The 11,725-nt window shown below is 33.0% G+C and overlaps 1 protein-coding gene across 1 annotated transcript; it reads left to right on the forward strand.

Moving 5' to 3' along the window:
- Positions 1-7,467: 7,467 nt before the first annotated feature.
- On the forward strand, positions 7,468-9,599 carry LOC107421292 (probable pectinesterase/pectinesterase inhibitor 7). The gene is made up of 2 exons (XM_016030512.4): positions 7,468-8,491; positions 8,920-9,599. Exons 1-2 carry the CDS (start codon positions 7,501-7,503, stop codon positions 9,597-9,599), a joined length of 1,671 nt encoding a protein of 556 aa, XP_015885998.3. The 5' UTR covers positions 7,468-7,500.
- Positions 9,600-11,725: the final 2,126 nt, after the last annotated feature.

Raw genomic sequence — 11,725 nt, forward strand, 5'->3', positions numbered from 1 at the left:
ATTAGTCTATGAACTTGTATTGATGAGTAATTCACCACAGTATCTTGATCAATACAAAATTCCTCTCACAGTAAAAAGTCAACTATGGAACCCACTTGGTCAACCTTGGTCAACTTGGTCAAATTTGGTCAAAAATTCAAATTCGGAGTGTTTTCACGAGTCGAGGTGTCACAAGTATGATAAGAGAAAATGATTGTTGTAAAGCATATCAAAGCTAAATTCAGCTGTAGCAATGTATGTATATATAAATATTTGGATTTTGAATGTTTGTAGATAGTAAGTAAAGCATTGGCTTTACTTGTCAAAGTCATCTTTCTTGTTTCCAAGAAGTTAGACATGGTATCTAAGGAGGCTATAATCATTCTAAATGTAACCTATTTAGAATAGAAACACACCATACAATCCTTTCACCAATTTTCTAGTTTAATTTCTCTCAAACTTATTTTTTTAAACTACTTTCTTAGGCAATCTTAAATTCAACCTATGATTCGTAGTTTAGAAATTACGCATCATATAGTTTATGCTGCTATGCCATTGCAAGAACTTGAAAATTGAGCAAGCATAGTTTCCAATGCAAATTATTAAGTTTGGATACAAAATGATGAGCGTCTAATCACTTGGCTACTTGGCACTATGATAGATAACATGCTGCTGTTTACATTAAAATGAGAGATAACTTTTCAAGTCGAGGAATCCATAAAGGAGCATTTGTTGGCAACTATGAAAAAGAAATAATTTTCCTTTGTGATCATCTCATGACTTTGATGAATGGAGGTCTTTCCATTGATCATTATATTTGTAAGTTCTCTTTCACATGTGATAACGTTGCTTCCATTAGAAGACCTGTATAAGAGATTGATAAATGTTTCCGGTCAAGTCTAAAACATCAACATCTTATATTTGCTATGTTGTCAAAGGCACCTTACCCATTGCTTTCTAAGTTTGTGCTAGCATTAGAAGGTCATGAGCAGGTTCTCATGAATTTTAAAACAGAGGAAAAACATCAATCTAACACCATCAAACATTTGTTCATCAATATAAGAAAGGACAAGGTCAACTGTGGAACCCATTTGATCAACTCGGTTAACTTTCAATCAAATTTAGTTAAAAGTTCAAAAATTGAAGCATTTTCTCGAGTTGTGGTTTTACATATAATTATGTACATTTTTATTTAAGTATAAAGTCTTTCTATGGTGTGGATATTTATAAGTTTTTAATTTGTGGATGCATATAAAAAATGATGGTTGTAGAAAAAACTGTAATCAATATATCATCATAGATGATGGTTTCTTTAAAAACCTTTGTCTTTTACATGCATCTCCAAGTTAAAAACTAGCTAATGTTCGCACCCTAGAATATCTATTTGAATATATATATATATACTTACATATGGCTTATTTGTAGTTTATAAACATTATATTTATATAATGTATTTGTATTTAAAAACAAAAAAAGAAAAGAAAGAAAAGTATGCATTAAAATTGATTTTTTATTTTATGATGGGTAAACAGGAAATGCGTTTCCTCGATTGGGAATCCTGGTTCATATCTATTTTAAAATAATCGTGGAATGGAGAAAGGACAAAGTATGTAAAGCTAAAGATATTATGGAGCGGGGAATTAATGCCACTCCAACCCTGCCTATTCTACTTTGTTGCCCATTTGCAATGACCTACCTTTCAATACTTAATTATGCTTTTCACAATAATGGTAACAAGGTATATAGTTTACTAAACCCAAAATAGAACTCATTATCTTGGAGTTTTGTGTTGTGGAAAAGAAATTTGGACCTCACACATTTATGGTGACAAAAAATGGTTACCATAAATACATTATATATAATTTTGTTATACTAGGTACATATATTTACTTTATGTTGTTCATCTTCCAGCCTCTGGAGAAACTTAAAAGAAAAACAATTATACAGCTCTCTAGATGTAGAGTGGCTTAATACACACATTATAAGGTGAGCATGCACACCCACTAAATCAAAACTTTGCGAACATATTAGTCATTCTCTCATAAAAATGATAGATGAATTTTCAATACGGTCCCCACTTATCAACCCTTGGATTTCTTTAGGGTCCGAAATTTAAATATGTATTTGAAGTTTGTATGAATTCCGACAAAATCCTAAAATATCTTTAAATCTCAATCCTTGAAGAGATTCACGATCTGATAAGTGAGGTACTGATGGAAAATCCATTTTGATATCCGGATGAGAGACTAGCTGTCTATAGATACATACTAATTATCTATTCAATGATTCCCTCATTTTAATAAGTAAAGAATGGTTATTCGGCGAGTGTTATAAGTCGCCATATCTCTATCTAGAGTTTTAAATTTGAACTTAAATATTAATTATCAGTTTATCTAATGGTTAAGCTTTTGTCACGTATGTATTCTTGATCCAAATAAATGAAGAATTCACTGATAAGAGACTAACTTTATCTATAAGACATATATCTTCCATCTTATCTTGTGAAACAGACTAATTTAGATGTCCAAGTCCCTCACTAATCTCATTTTCACCTAATTATTTTCATTTATCGTTCAATCCCACTTGGTTTTAAATGTTGATCGTGTAATTTTTTTCCTTAAACTAGATACCAAATATGTGTTGGGGTGAGAAGGTTATGACCAAGAGCAAGTTAGCTTGAAGTGTTAGCAACAAGCAAGCTTTTGGTGATGCTCTTGGGAATGGTTGTGTGTGAGTTGTGTTTTTAGGTTTTGGTTATGGTGTTTTCTGGTTTTTAGGGTTCCTAAAGTGTTCTAAGGTGTTGAAGAAGAGATAAGAAGAAGAGGAACACGTTGGCTTTTGAAAATAAGGCTTAGATGTGTAGCCATTTCATTCATTTACAATATAAGCTTGAAATTACAACTAGTTCACACATGCCAAGCATGTGAGCTTACAAAATGAGTAAAGTATTTGAAATTTAAAAAGTAAAATGGTCAACACCTAACTTTTCATACACAAAAGAGGTAAAAACCAGCTACAACATGTCTATTCCAAATATAGTAAAAAGTGGCACATGGTTTGAACTAAGTTCCCATTGTTTAACTAGTTTGGGTAAACAACCAAACTAGCTTCACCTACTTAGTTCCCCTTTGTATCTGCTTATGAAACTTGGTTTGAAGCATCCTTGGTCATCAATAAATATTGTTCCAAGAGCTAGGAAAGTTCTGGAACCGGATCATGGGCCAAACAGCTCCAAAACTGGCCCATACTCTGCATACTGGACCCATCAGATACAGCAATCTGTTTGGAATAGAAAATGGACTTTCCCATGTCATTTTGACCTGAAATTTGAACCATAATCTTCCATATATGTCTGTAGACATCCCTCAAAATTTCAGCCCAAAACTCCATTTGCAACCTGAGATATAAGATAAATAGTGGAACTATGTTGCTGGAAATTATGAATCCAGCACCATAGGCATTTCAAGTATAACATTCCTACTCTTTTGTGCATAATTTTGCCTATAATTTTGCATACATAACTTAGGCACAAAACATTATCCAAATATACCTTGCATCAATTAAAACATACAAAAAAAAATATAAACTCATAAAAGAAAAGGATTTGATACCAAGGTGTACATGCTAGCCGGTGACATGCACCATTAAGTGGCAAAATTGCCACACTTCAACAATATGGGAAAGAGAATCCATAGTGGTAACAAATTAAATTACAATGAAAGCATGTGGGACGTCCAATTTTTAGTATGTATATCAATTTGTATGCAAAGATGAAACAGGATATTTCTCATAAGAGATCAATTATACATAAATTTTATTATACAATAAGGTTGAACAGCTTATGTTACGTGACTATCACTTAATTACATGTAATCTTCGATGAAATATTTTATAAATCATATGTAATCGGATATCAAATTGTGCAACATAAGAAGTTGAATGTTCCAATATAAAACAACTATATATATATATATGTATAATGAAACTACTCCAAGATTTAATCGTAAATTTGGTTTGTTACTTTAGGAAAATACACTAATCATTAATGCAAAGTTGTAACTTCGTCAAACCGATTTCATACCACAAATAAATCTATGAATTTTACCTGAAGCAATTATGTTTACTAGTTTACCCATAAAATTTACCCATAAAATTTATCCACGTCTGAAGCATACATTATAAATATCCATGAAAGCAAATGGGTAATATAAATTATCAAATCTAAATCGTCTAATTAACTAAGCTTACATCTCTAGTGTACTGATTTTTTCCGAATGTCCAAGCTTTTGACTTTGAATACTTGTTTCCCATGTGCTTAGGATCTGTGTATATCTCAAGTCTACTAATTTTATTCCGATTGTCCAAGCTTTTGACTTTGAACACTTCTTTACCATGGGCTTTGGAAATGTGTACATTTAGAGTTTTAGACTAATATACACATATCTAGATATCTCTGCACAAGTTGATTGACTGGCTGGCAACGTTTCCCCACATTTTTCGGCATTTGTCTATGAGGTCATTAGTCAACCAGTTCTTTTTACCTGCACATTTATCTGTGAATGCTTCTTTACCATGAGACAATATTATGTCGATTCACACTACAAAATTTAATAATTACATTACATTCTACACACTTTTTTTTTTTAATTCAATTTTTCTTAGCTACATCCATATTATATCTAATTTACCCTTAAGTAAAATTAAATAGATATACCATAAAATTTTTACCATCAGTTCCTTTTGAAATTGATAAACACCCTTCAATTTTCTTAACGGAAAATTGATTTCAGAGGGATTTGTCAATTTAGCCCATTTAAGGATTTGCGATTAGCTAATCACATTATAGTCAATCATCATAGTCGCTGGTTTTACGTATTATTCGTTTCCTCCTTAATTATAATTCAGATGAAACAGCATATGTCTACAATATAGAATCCAAATAGGTTCAATTGGTTGAATTATGTATACCAAACAATATCGTTTGTTTACCTTCCAATTATACAGGATGAAGAAGGATATGTCGGGTATATAAAATCCATATGGGTTCAATTGTCTGGATTATATAAAACCATAAAAAAAAATACATACTGAGAAAACAAATAAGTCATAAAAAATAAATAATTATGTTTTCATGGTTGAAATGAGTGATTTCATGGTTGAAATGAGTGATTTGCCAATAATTTTGGTATATATTTTTCCTCTTTGATGGCTAAATTTGATCATCTCTAGGTTTGATGTACTCAAGTGTAGTTGTGACCTTTTAATAAAGGATATTTTTGCAAAATTGAAAAATGCCTTAAAATATTATATGATTATTAAATTTTGTAGTATAAATAGGACCATTCTTTTTTTTTGTCCCTGATAATGCGTACGCGTTAGTATGAAAATAGGTATATCCTTTTTAAGTATATGCATTGTCCCAGATGGATAAAATTTTGTTGAGGACTCCCAGATATACATACCGTTATACTTAGTTCACGTCGAAAATCTTTTCACGTATATAAAAACTTAAAATATTAGAATTTTTCTTAGCTTGTTCTACAATTTAAAACTTCTGGCAAAAGGAATATGTCAACAACCCCTTATCTTATAAATATTCAAACACTAGCAACTAGGAAGTAGGCCTAGTTGTCTTCATATTGTATATTTCTTTAGAGTAACCTATAATCAAGGTCAATCTTTAACATCCTCTTTATTAAATTTCTTAGCTAGCTATATTGAATAAACGATCTTTGTCAATTAATGTTTTAAGTGAATTTAAAAAGTAGCGTTGATGAAGAATGCCGCCTTGGTAATCGGTCAAGCATGCAGTATAAGTCAACCAAGTCTAATAAAGCCTTTGCTTGGTTAACTAATTACGGATTAAAAGGGTTTGACAACAAGTGGCATAAATATGAAAAATATGACAAATTAGTAATTCAATTTGAGAGGAAACTTGATTATATCCTTCCGGCAGCACATCACCATAGTTCCCATTTCATTACCTTAATTAAAAAAGTAATGCTACCGGTATTATTGAGCCTAGTAAGTTATTTCCTAAGAATTTACCTAACATTATTTGATTGCTCAATATATAAATCTAATATAAATATGAATAAATCAAAATTTGAAAGGATAAATGTAATTAAATATAAACTAGTCTAATAATGACATGTGTACATTTCTTAAACTAAATAACATTTTTAGTATTATTCTAATTAAAATACAACTAGCAATAGCACATTTTTTTCTCCAGCCTCACAATATTGGAACCTAACTTCCTACCAGCTAGGATATTATTAAACTAGAATAAAACATAAAAGCAAATTCGAGAGACAGAAAGAGAGAGAGTTTTCGTTTAGGAAATTGTAACTGTAAAATTTAATGCTCAAAAAAATTACTATAACCCACTGTGCTTAACATGGTTATGAGACTTGAAGAATTATATCGCTTATTAACTTCAATGCATGGTACCAAAGGGAATTAAAAACATATTACTTTACTAATATATACAAAATAATTCATTTTTGTTGTTTTCAAAAAAAAAATTGTTAATATTGGTCCGTAATTTGATTGATCAACAAGCATATATACTCAACAAATGGAGCATGAATCCAATAATTTCTCAAGATATTCTAGTTCATGCGTGGGATATATATGTGTCGGTAGATGTACTATATCTCAAATTACAAAGTCAAACCAGACAAATTCCCTTGTCTAGTACTTCCTTCTGATAGTATTTCTGGTGCCCAAACATTAATTAATCACCATTGGTTGTTTTCATTTCGTGCTCTTCCATAACTATATGCTTTAAATATTTTAAAACATAAATAAGAAGCTTAAAGTTTGGGGGCCTTATAAAAAATAAAGGAAAATAAAAAATCTAATTACAAAATAATGTTTACGTGCATAAAATGTTTACCAATTATTTCTGTCGTGATCTAGATCCACTTTGTTTTGTAGAACTCAATCAATACACTTTGCTTCTTTTTTTTTTTTTTTTTTTTTTTTTTCAAAGCACAGTAATTATTTTTCTTCGTAAGTACCTAAGCAAAATCTTAATTATCTTGGAACCATTTTCAATTCTACTTTTTAAAATTCTATTATTTCCTGAAGTGATCAACAATGTAGAATTTATATTTTTATATTTCTATATTTGATCAAGGTTTAAACCTATATTACATTATACTACAAATCTAGTTCACACTATCTCCCAAACGTTGACAAATGACTAGTATTGATCAGAAGGGGAACGCGCACACCATTTGTAATATATATATACAAAACCACCACCACCTTTAGATTAATTAATATAGCTAGTACTTTCTAAATAGCCTATTTAATTTTTAATTTGTATAACATTCTTGGCCTCTACCCAAACCAACAGACGTTTACTCAATCAAAAAATTCAATAAACAAGCATTAATTACACAAAAGATCCCTCTCAATCTCCCTTATAAATTAAGACAAATCACGTAACCCCTAAACCGCATTCCTCAAGCCCTACCACTTTGTGCATTTTTTCCTTGTCTTAACTAAGCCATGGCTTCTAAGCTTTTCTCTTTCATTGGGTTTTCATTTCTCATTCTTCTCAGTCTCCTCTCTTCTCCATCTCATGCAGAAATCTCTCCCACAACTCCTCTCCCCCCAGAGACCATTTGCAAGTCCACCCCTTATCCTTCTTCATGTATATCTGTGCTCCCTAAAGGCAATGCCAATGTCTATGATTCAGGTCGGTTTTCGATCCGACAGTCTCTATCCCAATCCAATAAATTCTTAAAATTAGTGGAAAAACAACTTGCACGCAGCTCCACCCTTTCACAACCCACAATTCGCGCTCTTGAGGATTGCAAGTTTCTCGCTTCGCAAAACGTTGATTTCTTATCGGGCTGCATTGGAACTGTTAACAAGACCAGCACAGTTCTTCCTAGCTTGGAAGCCGACAACGTCCAAACATTGCTCAGTTCCATTCTAACAAACCTTCAAACTTGCCTGGAGGGCCTGCAAACAACATCCTCCACTGGAATTGTCGATAACACAGTCCTTGACTCCCTTTCTAGTGACTCCAAACTACACAGTGTCTCTCTCGCTTTCTTCACCAACGGTTGGGTGCCGAAGCAAAGAGATGCTACAACTTTGCAGCCCAAAAGTCATCCAACATTCAGGAGCGGACGCTTGCCATTGAAAATGTCAGACAAAACCCGGAGGATCTACGAGTCCGCTTTGAATAGAAGAAAACTTCTCCAGGGGGCAGATGAAGGAGTCGTGATCAAGGACATCGTGGTTGTAAGTAAGGATGGAAGCGGAAATTTCACCAATATCAATGACGCCATTGCTGTAGCTCCAAACAACTCTGCTGCCTCTGATGGGTACTTCTTGATATATGTCACTACGGGAGTTTACGAAGAGTATGTGTCCATTGCAAGTAACAAAAAGTACTTGTTCATACTTGGAGACGGTATCGGTCAGACCATCATCACTGGAAATCGAAGTGTAGGAGATGGGTGGACTACTTTCAATTCCGCAACTCTTGGTAAGCTCTATTTAAAAACAAAGTAGATATAATTTGAAGGAGGCTATTATATATTTTTCATGTTAAACATATTCGAAACCTAAACGCACATAATATATACAAGATATACAATAATAATGTAGATTAAGTATGATATTGCAAGCCTTAATAATTCATCTTCAATAATATGATATACATATGGCATATCTTCCATATAATTTTAGGAGTTTCATTTCCGATAATAATTCAGGCATATTCAAAATATTCATTGATTTTGGGATTTTGAAGTGACAAGAAAATTAACATGGAACATTTATTGACTACAACTGTTAGTAGTAACAAAATAATTAATAAGCTAATATACATCCACGTGTTTTAAACGCAATGAAGTTCTATATACACAACCATATTTTATTCTAAAAATTTCTTGAAATATATGAATATTGCAGCTGTGGTGGCTCAAGGATTTCTTGCCGTGGGCATAACTATCCGCAACACAGCCGGCCCAAGCAAGGGACAAGCAGTAGCACTTCGCAGTGGAGCTGATTTGTCAACATTTTATAGTTGCAGCTTTGAAGGGTACCAAGACACTTTATACACACATTCACAGAGACAATTCTTTAGAGAATGTGATATCTATGGCACTGTGGATTTCATATTTGGAAATGCTGCTGTTGTCTTACAAAACTGCAACATATATCCTAGATTGCCACTGCAAGGGCAATCCGATCCCATCACTGCTCAAGGTCGAACCGACCTGAATCAGAACACAGGTACTTCCATCCATAACTGCACTATTAAAGCTGCTGAGAACTTGGGTAGTACCAAGACATATCTAGGGAGGCCATGGAAGGAGTACTCCAGGACTGTTTACATGCAAACTTTCATGGACAGTCTAATAAATCCCGCTGGTTGGAGTGCATGGAGTGGAGATTTCGCCCTTAGCACTTTATATTATGCAGAGTACAAAAATACTGGTCCTGGATCCAACACTTCCATGAGAGTTACATGGCCTGGTTACCATGTGATCAATGCTACTAATGCTGTTAATTTTACTGTCGCCAGTTTCTTGCTGGGACATAACTGGTTGCCTCAAACTGGAGTGCCATATACTGGTGGCTTAATTTGAGTATCTTTCGTGTAAAACTCTTTTAATAATAATGGTTCTATTTCTCTTTTTTATTATAATGTGTTAGTAGCTAGTAATAATATCGTTGGTGTACATTGCCTATATGGTGGTAGTAGTTTTTTTTTTTTTTTTTTTTTTTTTTTTGTGCAAGAACATGTAACATCTAATTAATTCTACCATGATAATAAACTACACATTTTACCATATTTAGCCATGTAATAAAGAATTATCCAAGGTGAAATTTCATCCGAAAATTTGGAAAATTGAATTTTTCACTATTTTTATTCATTATTGTGGGACTTAGATGCCATTAGTTTAACTTATTATGTTTATGGGTGTTAAAGAAACAAAATAAGATCATGCATGATACTTCAATATGAAATCAAGAACCAAATTAAGATCAATGAATACTCAAGTGAAATGAAATATCTACTTATATCTAACCTTGCATAGCTTCCTCTAATGATGCATTGTATGAGATTTTGTCATCCCATGTGTAGGTCAATTTTTTGTATCTTTAATTGACAGGATGCATCGTAGTAGGAATCCCCTAAGGATTCCCAGGTGGTCTTGCTTATGAAAATCCAATTGAATAGTTCTACGGAATATCTAGCAAATGTTGAAAAGGTGGTAATCTTGCCACAATTTGCAAGCCAAAGTCCAACAAAGTTTGCACCCTCTTTCTTTTTTCACAAAAAATGTTTTGCTGAATGTCTTAAAGCAATATTTATGTCTATATTTTATGCTCTTTTTAATGTCTTTGGATTGCCTAAGTATTGTTTATCTATCTTAGGAATTGTCTTTTTTGTTGGGAATTGCTATTTACTTGTAAAATGGCTATGTGCTGGAAATTGTGTTTCCAGCAAAATAAATTCATTGTGGGGGCTGGAATATTCTATGTTGTTTGAACCAGGTTATGAATTTTTATGTTGTAATAGACTTGTAAGGGAAAATATAGTAAAAACAATGACTCAAAAAGGACTTGGAAAGCCTAAGATATGCATGTTGCAAGTTAGCATAACTGTTAAGATCTCTAGCAGTTATGGTCCACCGGTTTAAAATGAATTTGAGGCTCTACCAAATTCCTTGAACCTTATCTTCTCCAGATTTTATCTTCAATATTTCAACATGCCACATGTCAAAATTCAAGCAATTTGGATGAAGATATCTCAGCCTTCCATCAAGTTAAAAGAGTTTTACCCGATTTGGAAAGAGACAGTCTTTGGAATTCAAAATTGTGGGGGTCCAACCTTCTCCTAAAGCCTGGTCCATTTGGGTTTCAAGCCGAAAGCATTATAAATAGATTCTTAGCTAACCATTTCAATTTGAGTAAGAGATCTTGTCGCTCATCTAAAGTAGAGATAGAGGAGATGGCTTCAAAGCCTTATTCTTCAGCTGTGGAAAGTCTAATGTACACAATAGTGTGTACAGACCAGACATTGCTTATGCAGTTGGTACCGTGAGCAGATATCTTTCAAATCCTATAAATGAACACTAGGAAACAGTCAAGTGGATTCTCAGGTATCTGAAGGGTACATCTAAAGTATGCTTCTGTTATGGGGAGGTGATCCAATTCTGCAAGGCTATACAGATGCAGATATGGCCAGAGACCTTGATAGTAGAAAATTTTCTTTAGGTAATATTTACACTTTTGCTAGAGGAGCTGTCATGGTAGACAAGATTACAAAATTGTGTAGCTTTATCTACGACAGAAGCAGAGTACATCGCTGTAGTAGAAGCCAGTAAAGAAATGTTGTGATTAAAGCATTTATTCCATGAACTGTGCATTAAGCAAAAAGACTATAAGTTACATTATTATAGCCAGAGTGCTATGGATTTGAGTAAGAACTCAATGTATGATTCTCCAACAAAGCATATTGTTATCCGCTATCATTGGATACGCGATATGATTGAGTATCAATTGTTCAGATTAGTGAAGATTCACACAAAGGAGAATCCAGCAGATATGTTTACAATGGTTGTCACACCGTAGAAGTTGAAGTTGTGTTGAGACATAGCTAGTATAGATGGTAGGTGACCATCAAGTTTTGTTTTTTTGAAATGCAGCTTGAGAGAGAGAATTATGGAGGTCCAACCTTACCGTAAAGCCCAGTCTATTAGGGTTT

The sequence above is a fragment of the Ziziphus jujuba genome, chromosome 5, assembly GCF_031755915.1.
Source record: "Ziziphus jujuba cultivar Dongzao chromosome 5, ASM3175591v1".
Lineage (NCBI taxonomy): Eukaryota > Viridiplantae > Streptophyta > Magnoliopsida > Rosales > Rhamnaceae > Ziziphus > Ziziphus jujuba.

Coding starts and splice junctions, on each gene's coding strand:
- LOC107421292 (XM_016030512.4), top strand. CDS start 7,501: ATGGCTTCTAAGCTTTTCTCTTTCATTGGGTTTTCATTTCTCATTCTT. Junction 8,492..8,919: donor TTTCAATTCCGCAACTCTTG/GTAAGCTCTATT, acceptor TGAATATTGCAG/CTGTGGTGGCTCAAGGATTT.